The 21,594-nt window shown below is 41.4% G+C and overlaps 1 protein-coding gene and 1 long non-coding RNA gene across 4 annotated transcripts in view; one reads left to right on the forward strand and one right to left on the reverse strand.

Moving 5' to 3' along the window:
- TBC1D4 (TBC1 domain family member 4) overlaps positions 1 to 21,594 on the reverse strand; it is a 111,018-nt gene that overhangs the window by 17,666 nt on the left and 71,758 nt on the right. For 2 of the 3 annotated variants that reach the window (XM_080374394.1, XM_080374396.1), the window contains exons 6-12: positions 19,829 to 19,920; positions 18,916 to 19,026; positions 18,172 to 18,291; positions 14,691 to 14,765; positions 13,459 to 13,685; positions 11,479 to 11,628; positions 832 to 992 (exon numbers count right to left, since the gene is read on the reverse strand). In XM_080374394.1, the coding sequence (XP_080230520.1) occupies positions 832 to 992; positions 11,479 to 11,628; positions 13,459 to 13,685; positions 14,691 to 14,765; positions 18,172 to 18,291; positions 18,916 to 19,026; positions 19,829 to 19,920 (936 nt within the window). The remainder of the gene's footprint in view (positions 1 to 831; positions 993 to 11,478; positions 11,629 to 13,458; positions 13,686 to 14,690; positions 14,766 to 18,171; positions 18,292 to 18,915; positions 19,027 to 19,828; positions 19,921 to 21,594) is intronic. The other variant, XM_080374395.1, reaches the window with a different exon arrangement.
- On the forward strand, positions 14,648 to 20,336 carry LOC308058531. The gene is made up of 2 exons (XR_013925862.1): positions 14,648 to 14,780; positions 20,122 to 20,336. It is a non-coding gene; the product is annotated as an uncharacterized lncRNA (long non-coding RNA).

Raw genomic sequence — 21,594 nt, forward strand, 5'->3', positions numbered from 1 at the left:
TTCCACATTCAGCAGTGAGATGCTTATTCCAAAGAATGCAGTTTAGCAGTAGAGAATTATTTTTAAATAAAGTGCTTTATTTAAAGTTTTTTTAATTTTTAAAATTAAATAAAGGTAAATAAAGGGTCAGCCAGTATTTCAACCCTTTTCCCCTCTAGCTCCTTCTAGAGTTACAAAGAGGTGTTTATCCATAAAGTTTCCTTTACAGCTGAGCTTGTTTACTGCCATGATTTACCACAGGCTCTATAATAAAAGCAACTTTTTCCATCTGCTAAGCTGCACTATAGGCAGTGCTACAGCACTTCATGGTTACTAAATGAAGACTTTGCCATTTACCTACGGTTGTGAATTCTGCCAATGGGACTCTATCAACAGAGCAGGATTTCAGGTATTTCAGAGTTTCCTACTTTAAATGACCTACAGCTGTAAGAATTATTAACACAATGAACAGGTGCTATGTGCGGTACAAGGACAAGGCAGAACATAACACTGCTGTTACGTAAACACGCTAGGGTAAAAATATGCAAACCGTTAAAGAGGCTATCTTTGTCAGCAAGAGGTAGTTCTTCATTTGCTTGCTACCAGCACAGCCATGGCAGATTGCAATTAATTTGATTTTGATGACAGAATCCTGTGTTCAAAGCAACAAAGACCTAAAGCCAGCTGAGTACAACTGATTTCTAGCAAGGCTCTATGAGTACAACTGATTTCTAGCAAGGCTCTAGCAAGCTGACTCCCTTCTCCCTTTCATATTTTCGCATTGCAGTTCACTATAGTAATAACTATTCAGTAACAACTGCTTGTTTATTTTCTTTAAAAGCACACACAGACCTGGATGCTGCATCTTGGAAGAAGATTTATTCATAGGTGAAGCTACCTGCAGGAATATTCTCCGCCGCCAGGAGATGCGGCGAGGTGTGAGCGTGGCCCCCACAGCATTTAGAGATTCACTGCTGCAGACGGTTGATGTTCTTTTCTTTCCCTCCCCATCACTGAAGGAAAGAAAAAGCAGATGGGGTGATCAAAGTCAGTCATCTTTGGAGGTGGGGGGGGGAATAAAAGTCTTTATTAAGTCTGTCTAATGTACAGCCAAACCTGCAGGAGTATTTACTGGGAAGTTTTAGAAGGTAAAGTGTGCTGTATGCGAGCTTCACCCTGAATACAGACGTGCCCAATTGTTTTCTCGTAACACAGTGCTGTGAAGTTTGCAATATATACCCCCAGGAAGAATTCATAGCATTCATGCAGTGCTCAGCTAGAAGCTTAGAATAAAAGCTAAGAGAAAAGAATGGTAATATTTCACAGAATGGTTGGGGTTGGAAGGGGCCTCTGGAGATCATCTAGTCCAACCTCCTGCTAAAGCAGGGTCACCTACAGCAGGTTATGCAGAATCATGTCCAGGCAGGTTTTGAATGTCTCCAGAGAAGGAGACTGCACAGCCTCTCTGGGCAGCCTGTTCCAGTGCTCTGCCACCCTCAAAGTGAAGAAGTTTTTCCCCATATTTGGATGGAACCTCCTGTGTTGCAGTTTGTGCCCATGGCCCCTTGTCCTGTCACTGGACACCACGGAAGAGAGTCTGGCCCGTCCTCTTGACACTCGCCCTTAAGATATTTGTATGCATTGACAAGACCCCCTCTCAGTCTTTTCTCCCCCAGGCTACAGAGTCCCAGCTCTCTTGGCCTTTCCTCATAAGGGAGACGCTCCAGTCCCCTCATCATCTTAGTAGTCCTCTGCTGGACCCTCTCCAGTGGTTCCTTGTCTCTGGAACTGGGGAGCCCAGAACTGGACACAGCACTCCAGATGTGGCCTCACCAGGGTAGAGTGGAGGGGGAGAATCACCTCCCTCGACCTGCTGGCCACGTTCCTCCTAATGCCCCCAGGATCCCACTGGCCTTCTTGGCCACCAGGGCACGCTGCTGGCTCATGGGCTACTTGCTGTCCACCAGAACTCCCAGGTCCTTCTCTGCAGAGCTGCCTTCCAGCAGGTCAGCCCCAGGCCTGTCCTGGTGCATGGAGTTGTTCCTTTCCAGGTGCAGGACCCCACACTTGCCTTTGTTGAACATCATTAGGTTCCTCCCCACCCAATTCTCCAGCATGTCCAGGTCTCACTGAATGGCAGCACAGCCTTCTGGTGTACCAGCCACTCCTCCCAGTTTTGTATCATCAGAAAACTGGCTGATGATTCAGCCAGTTCTCGATCCACCTCGCTGTCCACTCATCTAACCCATACTTCCTGAGCCTATCTATGAGGGTGTTATGGGAAACAGCATCAAAAGCCTTGCTGAAGTCAAGGCAGATAACATCCACTGCTCTCCCCTCACCTACCCAGACAGTCATTCCATAGTAGAAGGCTATTAGGTTGGTCAGGCATAATTTCCCTTTGGTGAATCCATTCTGACTGCTCCTGATAACCTTCTTTTCCTCCACATGCTTCCAGATGACCTCCAGGATGAAGCTGTTCCATGACCTTTCCAGGGATGGAGGTGAGACTGACCAGCCTTTCCTGGGTCCTCCTCTTTGCCCTTTTTGGAGACTGGAGTGACACAGGCTTTCCTCCAGTCCTCAGGCGCCTCTCCTGTCCTCCAGGACCTTTCAAAGATGATGGAGAGCGACTTAGCAAATAACATCTGCCAGCTCCCTCAGCACTCATGGGCGCATTCCGTGGGGACCCATGGATTTGTGGGTGCCAAGTTTATCTAGATGATTCTCCTCAACCAAGGGAAAGTCTTCCTTCAGTGACTCCACGTTCTCTGTATCTTTCATCACCAGGGCACCCATCTCATTCAGCAGTGGGCTCGCATTTTCCTTAGTCATCCTCTTCCTACTGTTGTACCTGAATAAGCTCTTCTTGTTGTACTTGACATCCCCTGCCAGATTTAATTCCACACAGACCTTAGCCTTCCTCATTACATCCTTGCATATATAGGAATTCTGACGTTCCTATGTTCCTCCCGAGTGGCCTGTCATTTTTTTCACATTCCATTAACTCTCTTCTTCTGTTTGAGTTTTGCCAGAAGCTCCTTGCTTATCCATGCAGGCCACATAGAAATGTATTTACATAATGATTTTAAGAGTAGCTTATGTTGCTGGAAGAGGCAAGGAGAGGATACAAGGAAGCTTTGCTGGGAGATCATTATAAGAGGACACCAAGCACACTTCTCTACTGACTATTGCCAACGGAAAGGGCATTTAGCTTTCGTAAATACTTGAGCCACTTTCAGAAATATTTCAGCATTTTGCATCTGTGGTAGTAAAGTAGGTACACAGATCTCATATAGCAAAGGGTATGTTAATTATCCATCATAAATCCTTCCATGGAACGTCAACAGCATGACACACACTTACAGGCTTCTTGGGAAGACAGCATCAAATATGCAGAACTGTGTCTGCAGCTTCACCTTCATCACAAGGAAAACTGCCAGATCAGCGCAGCAGTAGCTACACTCAGACCTTCATCCTGTGAAGAATTTTCATGATACAGTGCAAAGTCCCTAAAAAGAGTTAGATGAAAGGAAAGCCTAGCATGTTAAGTGTTCACTACATTTTTAGTGGTAGGTCAGATGCAGATAACTGCATTTGCCAGCTGCAGTCCGTCTCCCCACGCGTGGCCTCCACAAAAGGAGAGATCTGCAAGGGAAGCAGACTATAAAGTTTCACCTACACGAGTCTAGCAGCTAGATCATCTCGGTCAGCACTTTTCATATCAAATACTCTGTGAATGATAACGCACCAAGCTAGAACTGGCCTCTTTGGTGATCAAAGCTGTCCCTGTGCTAATGATCTGCAACAGCTCCTTGACATCTGTAAGCCTCAGTGAGAAAACTGGACTCACTACCATACACAGGTATCAGACCTTGCTTCCATATCCTGGCAGGGAAATAATTATGTCTTGAGGTTCGCTTACACAGCATTAGGCACCACCCCTGCCCTCCCCCAAGAACAGTGCTAAGGACTGGGAGCCCTGGATAACAGACAGCCTGAATTATTCTCTACTCCCGATTTAGCTTCTACAGTGCCACAATTCCCTATGCATCATACTGTTAGTAGGTGATCTCGGTAGAGCCCCGTGTTGCACTAACCAAAACAGCAACAGAAAACTCTGAAAATCTTTGGCCAACTTACAGAGTCTTTCATGATGGGGTAACCAATGCTTGTGCTAGCCAAACATCAACTACAAAACTAATAGAGTCTAGAGGTGTTTTCCAAAGGTATTGCAGTCCAGCAACTCTTCGAAATAAGGTATTGAGTTTGGATGTATTAATGATTATAAGTCATGTTTCTATAAATAACTGTAATGAAACTACTTCTATTTCAGGTCTTACATATCACATGTTAGAACACAAAACCTGAGTAATTCCAGGGCTTACTAAATAGAAGCTACGTAACAAGAGAATGAAATCTTCCTTTCTGCTGCTGTGTACAAAATCAGCTACTGTGCTCCTAAATGTGCAGGCAGTCCTAGGAATAGCGTACAATTTATAGCAGTAAAATTTACACGGAAGTCAGAATAAGACAGGGGCTATTTTAGGGTATGAAACAAAGCCGTTTGTCATTTCAGTTGCAGAGTTTACAGTGGGATGGATTAGTCACACGTGCTGCCTCATGAAGTGTACAAATCATACAGTTCTCAGGACCCGTATTTCTGTTGTTAAACCCTCTCTTCCAAAATCCCCCTGATATTTCAAGCAACTAACGTTAATCACTCTCTCCTTCAAAGAGCTGTATGATGAGTGATTAGAGGAAAACTTTTGAAAGTCTCATGTGCGCACCTTGCCGTATTCAATGAAGGTAAGGGCACCTGTGAAAACACCAAGATTTAGCAAAGTGAGGCTGGAAAGTGAGCAAAGGAAGTTTCCTCATTTCAAGATAGACAAGTCCCAGCCTAGTATCAGATCTAAAGGCATGAAACAATACCCTAAAGAGTAAAAGCAGGAAGAAGTCAGAGTAAAAAGATAGCATCTCCCATTCCATGATGAAATGGTTCAGAAGGCTGGTACAAAAAACAGATGAGGTAACTCGGTTACATATTCCCCACCTCAAAACAGAAGTTGCACAGTACTTACTCCCTAGTCTACAATCTCTCACACCTAAACTTAACTGGCTGGCTTGGCTCTTGGTCATATTTGCAAGATTACTTCAGGTTTTAAAATAGCCGTGGATTTTAACAGCCAGGCAGGTAGATGGTCTGCTCAGACAGCCCAGCAACACATCATACAGATCCTCTAAAGAAGATGGGGGTAAAGAAAACTGCGTATCTGACCATTAGCTATCAGCTCCCTGCAAAATGAAGAGGTTTATTAATGTGAGCAGAGAGACTAAAAGCAAAAGCAACTCCAAAACAACAGCAGCAACTTCTTAAATGGAGTTCAGTCATTGCTATGAAAAGCAGAGCAGAGTTTTCACTACCTCCCAACCTGGGGAAAAAGACTTTCACAACTTCCCTGTCAGGGCACCGATACCAAACCTCAACACAGAAAGGATAAATTCTCAAGAATTCTTAAGAAAAAACCCTGTTGTGATAACACACAGACTTAAACATCTACATGGGAAACATGTTGCAAGGTCAACTAGCAGAAATAGTCCATTCATCAATTCCAGTTTTTAGATGACGTTTTCCACTTCCAAAAGAAGTTACCACCTCAAACTCAAGAAATGTATGCATGTTCTATAAACTATGGACTGTAGAGCCTAGACACTGGGGAAAAGCAGAGGATGAGTATTTCTTGGGTTATACAGTAACATAGCCACCAAGAAGAAAAAACAGACAACTACTCTCTACAAGTTCCTGTCCTGCTGCCACCTACCAACGACTAAGCGAGACAAAATGCACCTGAGTCAATGCACTGCAAATTAAGAGATGGCAGCACATAAAATCTTCACAAATTACAGAAGAGAGACTAAAAAACTCAACTGCAAAGTAGGACATGATTGCAAGAATGGATTAAAAAAAAAAAAAACACACTTCACTTTTATTTATTCATTTTAAGAAAATGACAACTACATTATGGTACAACTTCCACATCACAGTATTTCAGCTTGGTAAAACAGACATATGAAAGGCCAAAGTCACATAGTTCAATAGCGAAATTCCACAAAATGGAGTATTTCTGATTTTTTAATAATTTTTTTCACTTAACACACCTCCTATGCAGCTCCTGAAAACAGTAACAATGTAATACTCTATATTTGAGACAAATGCATCACAGTTCAATTTGAAGAATAATGGTTCTCCGTAAGACTACTTAGCCTATGCTCCTTACCCAACACAGAAACGAAAATGCATTCATCAGTTTGTACGCACTAAAACATAAAAAGCTATAAATTCAATATAATGCCTCCAATATCTCAGTCTGTTACACTGTTACAAGTGACAACCTAAGTACTCAAGAGTAAAGAGTACAATCATCTAAGCTTTTTATGTCAGTAACTGCAACTCAGTTTGACCAAAGCACCATCCCATTCACTATTCTATCAGATAATGCCCAGTATGAAGATGACACAGCTAGTTGGTCAGGGGGAGAAGAAACCCCCAAAACTTGTTCAGATTACAAGCATCTTTATTGCTTGGTTTCAGTTTCCTAAATCTCTTCCCAAAACTGTTCTTCACAATGCTCCTGAAGACTGATGACTGAAAAAATCACAAAGCTACCCCATTTCTTGTTGAACTCTTTATCCAATACTTACCTAAACTGTTTTGTACTTGAGTCCATACAAGCCAACTGACTTTAGAATAAATACTGTTGTTGCTCACGCCAAGGTTTGTATTTTTCCCCAGTTCACTTTCATTTCAACTTCTTCTCTTGCTTGCTTTAACTAGCAGCTAAGTCAACTCAGTCTCCTCTGCAATTTTGAGGCTGAGGTGATACAAAATCTCCCAGATCAAGTACAGAAAGACAACTAACATTTCAATTCCCAGGACTTAAGCTAGCAGAAGCCTATATGTAAGCCAAATACATGAAGTATACCTCCCCTCTGGGAAGAAGAGAAACTAGTTCCAATCAGTTTACACCTCTCTATTTATTGTCACAACTGTCATATATTTTTATTCTAAATAACTCCATTCTGCTATTTTGTTTAAAGCACATTAAGTACTTACTTTTTTTCATGAGAAATGAAGCTGTTTTAAAAAAAGCAATTTGTTCAAATTCAAGTGGCAATAAATCAGCTTCAATTATCCTTGCATAACAATGCAATGAAGGGAGATGGTGTGGGCTAGTGAAACCTATGCTGAAGGTTGTTCCATTTTTAAAAGCGCTGCTTTTATTTTTGTATTAAAAAACAACAACAACCCAGATCCTTCTAATAGTCTAATTTTCAGGAGTAGCTGTTGAATAAAAGCCAGAAATTCCAGAAGTTACAGAAATGAAGTTTAAAAACAGATGATGCTCTCAAATCCTCTTTGTTCACCTCCTTGTTGGCAGGATATTTTTTTTTAATCCTTATGTGTGCTTGTGTTCAATATTAAATGCTACACAACATACTTGTCAAAAGTCGAGATTATGCGACCACTTCCACCCTAGACTTCTCTCTAGACAAATGAATTGACCATGCAGTAACAACATTCTGAAGGCACATGCCAGTATCGTTTTGTTATCCAACTTTACTATACTGTTCATTCCTTAAAGCAGAAAATATATCAGTGTTTTCTCTCTTCCGCAGAAAGCAACATACTAGTGATCATTAGAATCTGACTCAAAAAGCTCAGCCTCCCCAAAAACATTTGGGAAAAAAAGATGTGTCTTTCACCACAGTGAACTTATCTGGAGAATAATTCTTATTTTTATTTTTTCTCCTGGCTTTAGGTATCTCTAACACAGCCATTTAAACCCTAGCAAGTCAACTGAGGCTTCCTTTTTATTGGAGGTCAAGATACTTCTAGGGCATGATTCATGCTTTCTAAATGAAGATGTTCCCAGTGACAGGCACAACTGGCTGTATTAGTGTTCAGGAAGGACCACAGATGAACAGGCAGGATCAGTTCTGTAAATGTCAGAATATTAAAGACAATCACATCAGGATGAGAGCAACTGTGCTGCAGAAACACCAACACCTCTCCACTGACTAGGTGAGAATGAAGCCGTCTACAATCAGGCAAGAGCCACTGTACCCTGTATCTCCAACACCCTAGAATCAGTTTCTGAGTTTGTGACCGTATGCCAAATGAGACGTAAATATGGATCAGGATCATCTTGTATACATCATTCAAGACATATACAACACAGATAATAAGCAGAATTGCTTTTTAACTCCCAGGTCTCCAGCTGATCCTGGCTTAGTGTTATTTGCATAGGCCCATCTGACTGCTATAAATCAAATATCTTTCTAAAATGAATTCCAAATGAAACGGGCGCTGCTCCTGCACATTGAAGTTCACCAGACCACAAGAAAAACTACCTGCTGCATCATGTGTTGTCTCAAAGTTACATGATATGAGAAGTCAGACTATAAAGAATTTTTCTCCAGTGCAACGTGGCCAGGATACACTTCTAGTAACCACGTTTATTCTTAGAGAGGAAATTGCACTGAAATTTTAATTAGGGTTTCTAACAGTTAAACAGCTTGTAGCCTTCAGATCGTAAAGGGCTACCACGTTAACCTAACATTCACTCACATGAGCATGCTAAGAACACCTCATATTGAGCCTACTGGGACAGAAGATGGTCCTCCCTGTGAAAAATTCCCAAAGGAAAAAAAAACCAAAGAAACAAAACAAAACAACCCGTAAGAAAAACCCTACCGTAAAAAATTTGAACTTCCTCTCATTTGTAAACCTCATGGCACAACACACATTTGCAAGCTAAATCAGGGAAAGTTTAAAGAGTTTCAGCCACTGTCAGCTGGACAATATATTTCATTCTCTATTAGCCAGCTCAATTGACAGCTGGATTACCCGAGTCACTCTCATCATCAGCGTTATCCATCTGGCACTTCTTTCTGACTATACCTGTTTTAATCACCTCATGAACCCAACTAGATGTCAACACTTCACCCTTGCTACTGCCATTTCCTTACCATTACAGTTCAGGCCCAGTTGCTCCCAGCGAGACCTATAGCTAATGAGATCCCATTTTCATAGGAGTTTTCACACAAATTCAAGATTAAATGGTGTCAGAAACCTGTACACTATAAAAGCTAAGTAAAAACAGGGTGGTCTTCTGGGAATTAATCCTAATTTGAAGATCAACCCACCTTGCAGTTCAAAACTTCATTATAATGAAACACAGTACCTTGACCAGCATACAAAACCAATTCCAGGAAGAGTTATAGCCTCAGAAATTTCAGCTTGGAATTTGCTGGCATTATAGTACAGTTTTAGTACAATAAATCAATACCTACATTCCCCAAATCCAGAAAGCTAGGTTTAATGGGATCCAGCTGTTTGTACAAACTGACCTGGGCATGAGCTCAGCTTGGACCAAGCCTGCTAACTGATGGGAACACAGAAGCAAAGTTGGACTGGAACCCAAATAAGAGGTAGTCTGTAAGAGACAGGTTTTGGGGTTGGTTGGGGTTTTTTGTCCATTTCTCTGCACACCCTAGTGTGCGCTCATCGGTTTCTTTAAATTCAGCTTTCATAATTCACCTGCTCCTTAGCCCAGTGCTACCACAGCATAGTAGGGAATGGAAAATCTAAGCATCCCATGCACTCATACAGTAACTATTACTGGACACAAGGATTAGAACAGGCGATATTAAAAGCCTGCTTCTACACTGGACAAGATGGCAATCTCTCTCAAATATCAGAAACTTACACTGCTTATTGCTTATTGTTTATTGCTTATTCATTTGAGCTGGGGTAAAAAGGTGGGGTCATCTTAAAGTGACTCTGTCTTCAAAACTGTGAAATATTTTGAAGACTGGTTTTGGAAACACCTCTGAAAATTAATGATTAATTTACATTATCCCTGTATTAGAAAGTGAATTTGGACAATTTACTGTTTACTTCTTAAAAGCTGTGGGATTGCAGGGGAGTGGAGGGTGGCGAGGGGCAGGGCCAGCAGGCATCCTGCCATGAAGGCTATACAGTCACCTTCCTGTAAGGATCTATCACCTTATTCCACCTATATACAAGATTATTCTGCTGGAAGGACCTAAACTGTAGAATTTTCCCACTAGGTGTTTTGTAATTATGTGTACATCACAGTTTTTGGCTGCATGCTGTACACCAATAACAGATTGTCTCTTTCTGATGTTACTCTTTCAAATGTTAAGTGAAATCAACGTACAATAAATTGTGCTTAAGGAGATGATACATACTTTGTATTTGTTCTAACACATGTATTATTAGAGATTAACTAACCCAAACTGTACCTTAGAATCACGTTCAGGTCAACTGCCTTTTGCATTAGTTTGTATATTTACATGATTTCTTACACTCTACCCTAAAAATGAAGATGACAAACTAATCAGTGTTTAATGAAATTGTGCTCCACAAGATGAAAAAAATATCTTTAAGCACCACTAAAAACTTTTACATCCATCTCATACAACGGAAATCCCAGATATTAGAGTCTAACACACCCAGAATCCAGATCTCAACACTTGTTTTCGGTAAGAATGTAAGCTACTGTTATTTTTCCAGGGAGAAACAGTCACAAAAGCACCTTCTAGAATTCCACAGTCTTCTGTTGTAAATGATTAGGGGAGAGCTACACTCAGAGATGAAGAGTACCAGAAACACAAGTAGTTCAGTGAACAAGGACAGACTGATGAAGGAAAAAGGAGTGGTCATTGACAGAAGAGGAATAGAAAGGCCAGCGACTGGCAAAAAAAAAGATCAAGAAGTTCAAAACTACGGCTCCACCTTATTCACTACAGGCCTACTTCAGAAAAACAACCCATATGCAGCTTCCTCAAGCACTGTCCTGAAGGAGAGCCTCCTCCTACAGTAAAAAGTAGTGTGACTTCCACTCAGACACTGTCTTTCACACTGATGTCAGAAAGCCCTTCTTGCACTTCGCTTCTTCCCCACTCCTCTTCGATTGGAATATATTTGCTGATTCTCTCTAAACATCTCACATCACAGCTAGTATCACCCAGCTGATTTTGGCATTTCCCCTTCCTCATGCACAGGCATCCCACATTAGTACTGCACACTCGTCACACTGCTTTTTTCTTATTTTCACATACCAATGATCACAGCAACACATGCTGGTTTGCATTCAGCAGAGAAAGCATTAAACTGGCGTGACACTCCTAAAAAACACTGCATTTCAAGCAACAAACCAATGCAGCAGATTTGCAACACTGCAACAGAAACAGGTCAAAGCTACAAGATGTTAGCAGACAAGCCTCTATTTTTAACAGGCTTTTTTGGCCAAAAGCCTATTCGCCCATTTGCATCAAATACTTAGGAAGTCTGTTAGAAATGCAGGATCACAAGGCAGAGTGGGAGAGATCCCATGTGCTGCACTGCACTTGGAATCCTGATCTTAAGCTGGTGGCACTGAAGAACTAGGAAGGATACAACACTCTCACCTCTTGGAGAACTGGCTTTCCGAGTGCTGGAGCAACCTTCCTGAGCCCTGGTATAAGGTTTTCAGGAAGGAAGGGGCAGAGACAGAGGAAGGGAGACCAGGTGACGCAGATTCATTTTCATTGAGAGTGTGCCAAACCCCGACAACAGGGCTGTGCAGGCAACAAGAGAACATAGCAGATGGGTCAGCATGTATTCGGACACAACAAAAAAACATTCAGATTAAAGATACTGGCCAAGAACCTCATCTTGGCTTATAGGAACTTTGTTTCCCAGAAGATAAAATGTACCAAATGCACTGCTGGGCAGTTTCCCTGATGATATTGATTTTGCTGTTACAGCTGATTTCTTTCAGGAAACATTTAAATGACATTGCAGGAAAAGGCAGACCACCTTATTTCTTTAGCCGTGTTTATTCTCAAAGTAAACTCAGAAAAAGAGTCTCTGAAATGTACAGAAAATATCCTTAGAAACCTGTTTCCAATAACATGAACCACTTTGTTTCTTCCATTCAGTTTCCTCTTGCTTTTGTAAATAACATGTATTGCTAGAACACATTAGAGATTATTTAAATGCAATATTTTGGATATTTTTTTGTGAAGTGTTTAGTTTGTATGTTTAACTACTATACAGTAAAACATTATTTAGTAATAGTAACAAGCGTTGGGGGGGGAGCATAAAAATATATTAGGTTTCTTTTACTTAACACTTTTGATGAATCCTCAATAGGAAAGGAGAGAAGGAAAAATCCCAGCCTAAAACCAAGTTGCTACAAACTGTTTTGACTGAAAATCTGCTGATGATGCCGCTTAATCAGCGACTTCTTAAAAAGTTAATACAAAGAAGTGAAGTCAGCAAGTCCTTCAGTTTGAACTGCCAGGGTTTCCTGTTTGTGTACAACATGGTCAGTGGGGAAAAAAAAATAACCAAAGTTTATTTCAGTAAAAACCACAGTATTTATCTTTTCAGAAACACAATGTAACAAAGCTACTTCAAGGCTAGTTTCTTACCCTTCAACCCCCTCCATTCTCTTAAACAGAATAAACTTTTTTGCCTTTCTCTGCAAGCTGGTGCAGCATTCACACTGATCTAGACATGAAAGGGGAGAGAAATTATTGTTTCTAACCATTTTTAGAAAGAGCCCACAAAAAGCAGAATTGCAGCCAAGTACTGAAACAGACAAGTGGTTTGGAGAAAGGGCTCCTCTAACAGAAAATAAAAAAAAATCAGCTCATTTGGGCCTGAATCTTGTAAAGGTACCGGCATTTGCATGGTCACTTACTGCAGGCAGCCAGGATGGAGGCAGAAAAAGAAAGCAGAGCCAGAGGCCCCCAAGGAGCTGCGGGGACCCCTTCTGGCTGAGCGAGGGAACCCCTGAGGGAACGCTCCTCCACTTGGCAGCTGGAGAGACTCCAAAAAGGAAGAGGAAAGAAGTTACAGAGGGAAGCTCTGGAGAAAGGCAAACAAGGAACTGGCATGCCTGACAGTTCAGCGGACGTGTGTAATCCGTAAGCCCTTCTGTGAGGCTCCTCACCAGCTCCAATTCTCGACACACTCCCTGGGAGCTTTGGCTAACACAGTGATGGACACGTGAAACTGTCAGTGCCTTTTTCATCCTGGCATGAAACCATCAGGCTACCATCTCCACATCTAAAAGCAGTGAAGACCTCTTCTCCAAAGGGCCTGACTTCCAACACTGCCAAAAAGGCTCAGCTCGGAGGTGACAAATAAATAGTTCGGTGCCGGCATCCCACCTGATGATCAATTCACTGGATTGATGCTTCCCTTGAACCATTAATGTTGGGATTAGTGAGTTACTGCAAAGCACCAAACTCTCCGTGGCAGAGAAGTCGGATGAAAAGAAAAATAAATAAAACCCAGAGCAGTGCAGGAACAGCTCCCGTAAGAAGGCACGCGGGTGAGGCTCGCGTACTGAAGCGGCATGGGGGAGCAGGCGCACGGCGCGGCGTGCCCCGACTCACCTTGTCGCCTCGACGCAGCTCTGCCGCAGCAGCGGGGACCGGGCGCTCTGCGACCTCCCGTTCTGGAAGGTTATCCTCCGCCGGGCGCTGGAGGGGGGGTGGCTGAAGGTGTGCGCGCGCCTCCTGAACTGGGGGGAGTCCGAGCCTTCCTCTGGAAACGGCTGCCAGGCCGAGGACACGGGGGATGCCGGAGGAGTAGCTGGTGGGGAATCACCCGGCGAAGCGTCCTGAAAGGAAGTGCTGGTGGTGTGAGGCCCGCGGCTCAGCGCCCTGCCAGAGCTCTCGCCTAGCCCCACCGGCTGCGCGCCGCATCAGGGCACCAAAGCCTCTCCCCCTTCTTGGTCGTGGCCTATTGTATGCTAATTATCACCAAAACCAGACATCCTTTGATAATGTACTCAAAGCCAGTAGCATCCTTCTTTAAAAAAAAAAAAAAAAAAAGAGGAGGGAGGAATATAAATGTATATGCAGCACAAACAACGTACTAATTACTCTGGGCATCCTCTCCCAGGGATCGGCATTCCAGCTACCGGACTTCTGGCTCTTTCAGGAAAATACAGGAATTGAAGAGACTAGGGAAACTGCTTTCAGCTAGTTTCCTCGACATATCGTGAGCATACTTCCTGTACCGTCAGAAAGATATCCTGGAAGACAGGCTGTTATTGCACAGCCAGTTTGTGAGCAACTGTAGCAGGAAAACCATAATAGAATCTTCACCTCTTGGGAAAACCACCAACCAATCCTCACGTGAGGTAAAACATTAAAAACAGGAAACAAAAAGAAAGTGAACAGAGTTCCGCCCGCTCGCCCCCATACAGCATCCCCAACAGCTGGTTTTAGGTCAAAAATTCTTACTTCCCTAAAGCAACTGTTACTTACAGAAGGGATTCTTCACCTTCAGAGCATTTCCTTTTGTTGAGATAACGAGGTGTTTTTAATTACTTCAGTGAAACAAGGCAGAAGCTGACAAGAAACTCCCTGCTTTTTGTAGAGGCGAGGGAAGTGTACAAAAACAGGACTGGCAGTCAAACAGCAGATTAAACTGAAGCTTCAAGTCAACATACATGCCAGCATTCTCACACCATCCACCTCCCAGTGGAAACTCTTACTTGAGTTTTGTAAATTGATGTGCTTTGTCCTGCTTCCCTTAAATCAAAGCAGACTGCCGTATCTATGCTTCATTAACGCTCACGTATAAAAACGTGCCAATTTTAACTAAGCTCTTTACGTACTTTGTCAGAAGCAAGGCTGTTGCAGCGCTCAAAGCTGTCCACGCTTCCCAGGCGGCCTCGCATCCTGTTGGCTCCCTGCAAGAAAGGAAGGTAAGTAATTTAACCTGGTCTTTTTCCTCTTTCTGAAGGTTAAGCCAAGATGGCAACAGCCATGCAGGTGAACAAAGGACAGTTCAGGCACGTGACACATTTGACATAAGATGACAGATCACAGGGTAAGCACTGGATTTTACAAGCAGTGGCATCTTTAGCTGGCAAAACTGTATCTTCTACCCTTTCTCCCAAGAGCTCTAAACTTGTAGCTCTGTTGTCCGAAGCAACTGAGTATTTCCTGATCTATTTGAGGTAAAACAGCCGACTTCAAAAAGCTCCAGACTTCAGTACTGTGCATGCACTGCAGCTAACAGATGCATTTGACATACTACAATCTCAGCAGAGTTTACTCCATATCTATATATTTCAGACAAATTAAGTACAACCGGGCAGTAGTGGTGAAAGCACTAAATGTCCTCTGGCTGCAAATCCAACCAAATAGTACCAGATACAAACAAGACTTTCCAGTTATACTGCAGATAAACCCAAGGCAAATTTGCTAAAAACTAGTGTTAGCAGATCTTTCCTGAACTTGTTAACAGCTACGTGGTTTCACAGGAAGAGGCATTACAGCCACAATACTTTTGACTGCCTTCCACTCCTAACTTTAACTCCCATTAAATGTTGGTGATGGATGCTGTTGGGACACTTCCATCTGCTGAAGCAAGTTGCTTTCAGTACTTTATCTGGGAAAAATAGTCTAGGTTTTGGGAAAACTATCAGCAGTATTTATTTAGCCTACTTTTTCCTGGCAAGGTTTATTTTCAAGACTTAGAGTGCCTTTTAAGTACTTTATCCCATTTAAGCTCATTACCAATGAATACACTGCCCTCTCTCTTCACTGACCCTTCACAATAAAACAAGAGCAAAGGATAACTTGGAAGTTTCTCACTAGCTTTAAAAACACACATTTTTGGCACTGTAAGAAGGGCTTTCTCGTTCAGAGAAAAGCAACAGAAAATGTTAGTGCAGCATGGGCTGGAAGAAATCTGTTCATGAGGTCAAACAGAGGTTATATTTATTTTTCTAAGGTACCTCATTAGGAAGCCACTGCCTGTTTTCAGTTCAAACCTGACAAAAATAAGATCAGTCCAGCAAAACAAACAAGTAAAAAAGTGACATTCCTCTGGGCCTATGTGAAGCCAGAGCACAGAACCCAGCATGTTTCCCTATGGTGAGCAGTGAGCACCTACTCCTTCAAGTAGCTTCAAATGTCACTTGATGCTATTTACCTAGTTAAGACGCCATCCACTTAAAGTGTTCCTATATATCTGGTTACTACATACTTATTTCTAGTTTTGCTAAGACTGAGGCTGCATCTCTCCCCCACATATTCTGACTTACTTTTTACTGAAATGTTTTCATCTACAAAAAGATGCCAAATGCCAACTTAAACAAACAAACAAAAACCAAACAAAACTGAAAGTTCTTGGTCTCTGTTACTAAATGTACTTTAAAATGAAGATAAGTCATGCATAATTGCATCCCATTACATCAATACCATGTGATTTTCAGCTGATTTAAGGAGGGGAAAACCCACCACACCAATAGGTATTTGGTGCCTAAATACCTTTAGAAATTAGCCATGATCCATTGGGCTTGTTGTAATAGCTTGATGAAGAATGAGAACTATCGGAACTGTCACTGCCTAACATGTTTAAGCACATAACACAGTATACATGCACAGAGATACTCATTGTATATACCTGCTTTAATCAAATAATTAGTGGTTGAGCTGCACTATAAAGTATTTTTCTCGGTCTTGCATTGTGTAACCTTTAAATGGGTCTGCAAGGATGAACCCCTATGTGTATCACGATACTCTACTGCTGCTCCTGATCTATCGCAGCTTTAAGTTAAAGATGAGACAACCTTCCTCACAACTGCAAATCCACTTCTTAAAGAGCAAACTTAAAATGGCCCTAATCCAGATTCAGGTGTCCACTTCTCTTGAACTCAATCATGGACTGTACAGATCCTTATGCTATAACATGCAGTATGCTACAGTGGCCCTGGTGAGAAGAAACATACTATATCAAAACCAACAATATATAAGCAATTTCCCTTCAGATACTCAACTGAAGCCATCTAAGTGATTCTTCCTTGACATGACTGGAGTACTAGTATGTCTGTATATGTCAGGGCTGCTTTACTGGGTTGTTCCCAGTGATGAATGTCTGTTCCACAGCCACCACAGGGTTAATAACCCACTGGTCAGAGCTAGATCACTTTCCAGTCACATGCCCCTTTAGATGTGGAAAACAAATCAGACTCAGCACAGGCATGACTGTCACCATGTGATGATATTCCAGACTGCTGAAATTATCTGTATCTTTTGACCATCATTGCTCTCCACCCTCCCTCCTCCTCTCTCCATCCCCCACCCCTGCTTCAGACCAAGTCCCTAGAGTGTAAAACTTGCTGCACAACAGAGGTCAGATTTGACTAGGAGAGTTCTAATTCTAGCTTCAGTCCTAGATCAAATTCACACCTAACTGAAAGCTCTAAGCATTCTCCCTGGCAAATAATATTTTGCCTCCTTTACAGGGAACATCTGTGGCATCCTACATTTGTAGGTTACTTTATGGCATGCCCATATAAGCTGCAGGACAAGTGCAACTTAGACCTTGATTCAGCATGGTACTTTTAAAATTACTAGCAGAAGGAACTTAATTTCACTGCTCCAAATTATATTGAAGCCTCACCATCCAGTATTCACAGCCCATCACACCTCCTCTGGAACAACATACTGGATCCCAGGCACCCAGCCTTCTTCACTTACTCCTCTATACACCTATTCTCCACTTTAATATAAAAAAGTTCCAGTAATTCTCTGCAATTCCACAACATACCTGGCTAGCAACAACTCACTTTTTAAGTCTACTGGTTTGGGTTTTTTTCCCCTGCAAAAGGACATCTTTGTTACTACTTTCTAAAGATTTTTAGTGATCAATAAGAGCAATTTTAGCCACGAGCAGTAAGGCATTATTTCACAGAACAGAAAGATTTCCCATTTATGCAGGCACATTTATTCACACTTTCAAAAAATAAGATAAAATGTCTCTTTATGGGATCATGTAACCATCCTGATTGATGTTTTTTATTCTGAAGCAACGCATCCAATAATGCTCAGCTAATCTCTTGCCACCTACAATGAACCTATTCAGAAAGTTGCCCTTTTTCCTCTGTATGTGTGGGCTTACATAAACTTTCTAGCACAGCTAAGTCACTATCAACCCAGCTGTAACCCTCAGATTTCACAATATTGCCTCATTAAGTATTTATCAGACTGAGGCCAAAACCAAAAACAAAACAAAAAAATAATCTGCTAGGTCTTTACTGTCAAGGTTATCTGAGAGAGCTGCTGACAATGAGTTGTTAATCTTACCCTTGAGAAGATATTTTCCAGTGAGCTAGTCAAGGATTTCTTGGCCTTGTTTTTCAAAATGTCAAGTTTAAACCTGCCACCGCTCGTGGTGCCTTCTGGAATTGCACTGTTAGAAACAGTCTGTTGAAATAAGCAAGGGCACAATTCAGCTTTGGCAATTCTTTTTTGTAATCGCAGACCTCCAAAGACCAGAGCTGAACCAAGTTAAATAATAAACAACATATCCTTGGCCTTCATTATAAAAAACAGCACAAACAAAAAACCCCACACCCCCTAAAACACAAACGCATAAAACCCCGCAGTTAAAAGCACATTCCATCCCTAAAGACTATCTTGCAAAAGCATATCAATTTAACAGTACTGTCACCCATTCTCTTTGCTAGATAAGTTTGTAGTTTAAACTGAAACTAATGCCCTCTTCATCCCTATTCTCCCTAGAAATAACTGTTTGGGAGTGGGGATCAGGGAGAACAAAAAAGGACAGAAGAGGTATCCGCACACAGTAAGGAAATCTAGACCTAAAAATAATTGCTTGTCTTTCTTCCCTCCTTTTGTGCCCCCCAAACTTAACAAAACACAAGCATGCCACTATAAATCAAATTAATTGTCTTTCACAGTCCTCTCAATTACGATACCCAGCTTCAGCTATCCCTAATGAACTCTAGCAGTGGCCCTGATAAAATTGCAGGTTGCATTATAACAGGGTGGGAGGAAGGAGAGGAATAATACAAAAATAAGCTTTACCGATGGTGCTTCACCAATGTGAACATGCATTTTCTGCTTAGTTTCACAGAGCTGGCGCAGATGCAAGATCACAAGTTCATTTTCTTCCTGGTCACTGTCAGGCTTCATTTTCTGTCAGTAACAGCAAAGAAGAGAAAAAAGTTCTTTCAAGTCATGATTTGCTTATTTTCCCTTACATACGTATGTATTCTTTGAAATTAATATACCAATATGCCAGATGCTACAGCATACTATTAGTATGCCAAATTGACTACTCTTTGTGTGCCTTCGTACTCCTGAGCAGAACAGACCAAGACTTTCCACATGGAAAAATGTTACAGGCTGTGGAGGGGAGGGAGCCTTACGCCTACACATTTTGTTTTCTGAGGCTGTCTGCCATTCTATAGCCTTATAAATGGAGTAAGGAACACAGGAAAATCAAACAGCCACTCCCTTCTTCAGGGAATGAGCTAGGGATGAGCGTAGCCTTTGGAAGCCTAAATTATTGTATGCTTCATATACTTGAGTACACTTGCTTGCACCAGAACCTTGCCTCAGAGTAAGTCAAAAAAGGCAACTTCTGTAAAGGCCAGACACGTTCCCAGTATCTGCTTGTCTCATCTGCTCTCAACTCACTCCCCTAACAATTTTAAGTAGGGAAATGTGTTTACAGATGAAGAACTAAGCTCAGAAAAAAAAATACTCTGGGTATGAACACACAGCATCTCTGCAGACTTGGGAATCAAAACTTTTCCGACAGCAGTGTATCGCACATGAGGTTAGGCTGGAGCATGCTATTTCAGTATGATGTTTAGTGGAAAAATTAGTAAATTCTAGATCAGCTGCATAACAAACCAAACAATCAAAACCAAAACGTCTAGTCCATTTTATCATGGTCTTTTTCAAATTTGAAGAAGAGCTTCTAACATATTACCTGAACACGTTCAAAAATGTCTGCTTGCTCATTATCAGTTAGTGATGACAGATGTCTCTGAATTACAAGTTTGGCTCTTGGTGGATAGAGTCCTGAGAAAAGAAAGGAACATTAAAGCTTCTAGACTCTCAAATGATCTCTCAAAAAACTTTTGAAAACAATGATAGTAGAAGATTTAAGCCTTCATTTCAGTTGAAACAAGTTTAACATATAACAGCTGTATATCTGCAGTATACATGATACAAAATGCTTCAGGTTTTGCTAAACCACATGGTTTTGTCTCCTTTCTTTAGTGGTAAAAACAGAACTAGCAGCAGCTAAGTGTCTGGCTCCTGTGTAAAAGGTTGTGCTCCCTACCCCGCTGATGTCTTCTGTCCTAGTACCAAGAGATCACTGACAGCTGGAAGCCTGACAACTGTACGGCAGAGGAGGAAAAGAGGAACAGATCAGGGATATAACCGGAGACATACTCAACGCACAGGATCCTCCTAAGTTTTCAGGTGCTGTTGATTGAAAAACTTAGATGCATTTCTACGCAAGCAAATGGTATGGTACGGTCATACCAGAGAACTGAAGAGACTTAAAATCAAGAATAGCAAAAAACCAGTAAGAATAAAGGAAAGAACTCCTGATGTTTGATACAGGGCAATCATGGGGGAAAACAAAACCCCTGAATCAAATGAAGATACATAGGTCTTCCATCCAAGGTAGATATCATTAACAGAAAACTGTAAAATCAGAACAGATAAAGATTTTTCCAAATTCATGAAGCTGTAGGTTGGATTATGATAAATTTCTACACTCTAAACAAAGCAGATGGATAAAAACAAAGGAACAGTAAAGTATGTCTTTTCAGTCACTAAGAACAAAGTTTATGAAACTATTATTGTGGTACTCAAGTTGTTGTCCTAGAAGAGATTTTATTTTAATACCGGATACTCATCCCAGGCTTGCAAGTACCTGTGTTCAAGATACTTACGCTGCCTTATAAAGAAGCCTCTACAGTTTTTCATTTACAGAGGACTTTCCCTGTTAAGTTTTATCACTTCTGAATATCTGTTGTTAAACGCAGAAAGTACTCTTCACAACCTAGCAGAATTTCGCTCCACCAAGATTTTATACTTCGCTTTTCATCCACCAGAGGGAGCTACGTACCTCATGAATGGGAGAACCGGCAATTGCCAGCACCATCATCACCAGGGCACAAGATAAAAGACTACTATAACATCCTTGGGGGTTTTTTTGTACAACACTTCGCAAGAAGACATAGTGGAGTGACTATAAAAATAGCATCCCGTTACTAATTATTTATTTTTTTAATTCTATCTTGTAAGATTTTTTTTTTTTTTGCATGTGTTCTGGCATACCTCACTTCCAGAGAAACTACAAAGGTTTGTCTACTCGTATTTGAAGCCAGGTAATTGCCCTAACTTTCTTTATTGGTTATTAATCTCCTAACTCAATCATTTATTTCCCCATAATAGAACTAGGTTTTGAAGTGTGTAAGAGAATAAACACAAAGAAGGAAAAAATAATTCCACACAGGAAAGAATAAACACAAGAAAGCAAGATCATTTTTGATCAGAACTGTCTTTTTATGACTCATTTTGAAAGCCTGCACCTTCGGGAAAATAAATAAATAAAAAAAAAACCAAATGGAAGGTGAACTGGTGGGTTTTTCTGCACTGCTAAAAATTTAAGAGAGGTATGATGATGAAAGAGTATGTATCTATAACAGAAGCTATACTGCATTCAGTTGCAGGATC

The sequence above is a fragment of the Falco punctatus genome (genome assembly GCF_963210335.1).
Source record: "Falco punctatus genome assembly, chromosome: 2".
Classification (NCBI taxonomy): Eukaryota; Metazoa; Chordata; class Aves; order Falconiformes; family Falconidae; genus Falco; species Falco punctatus.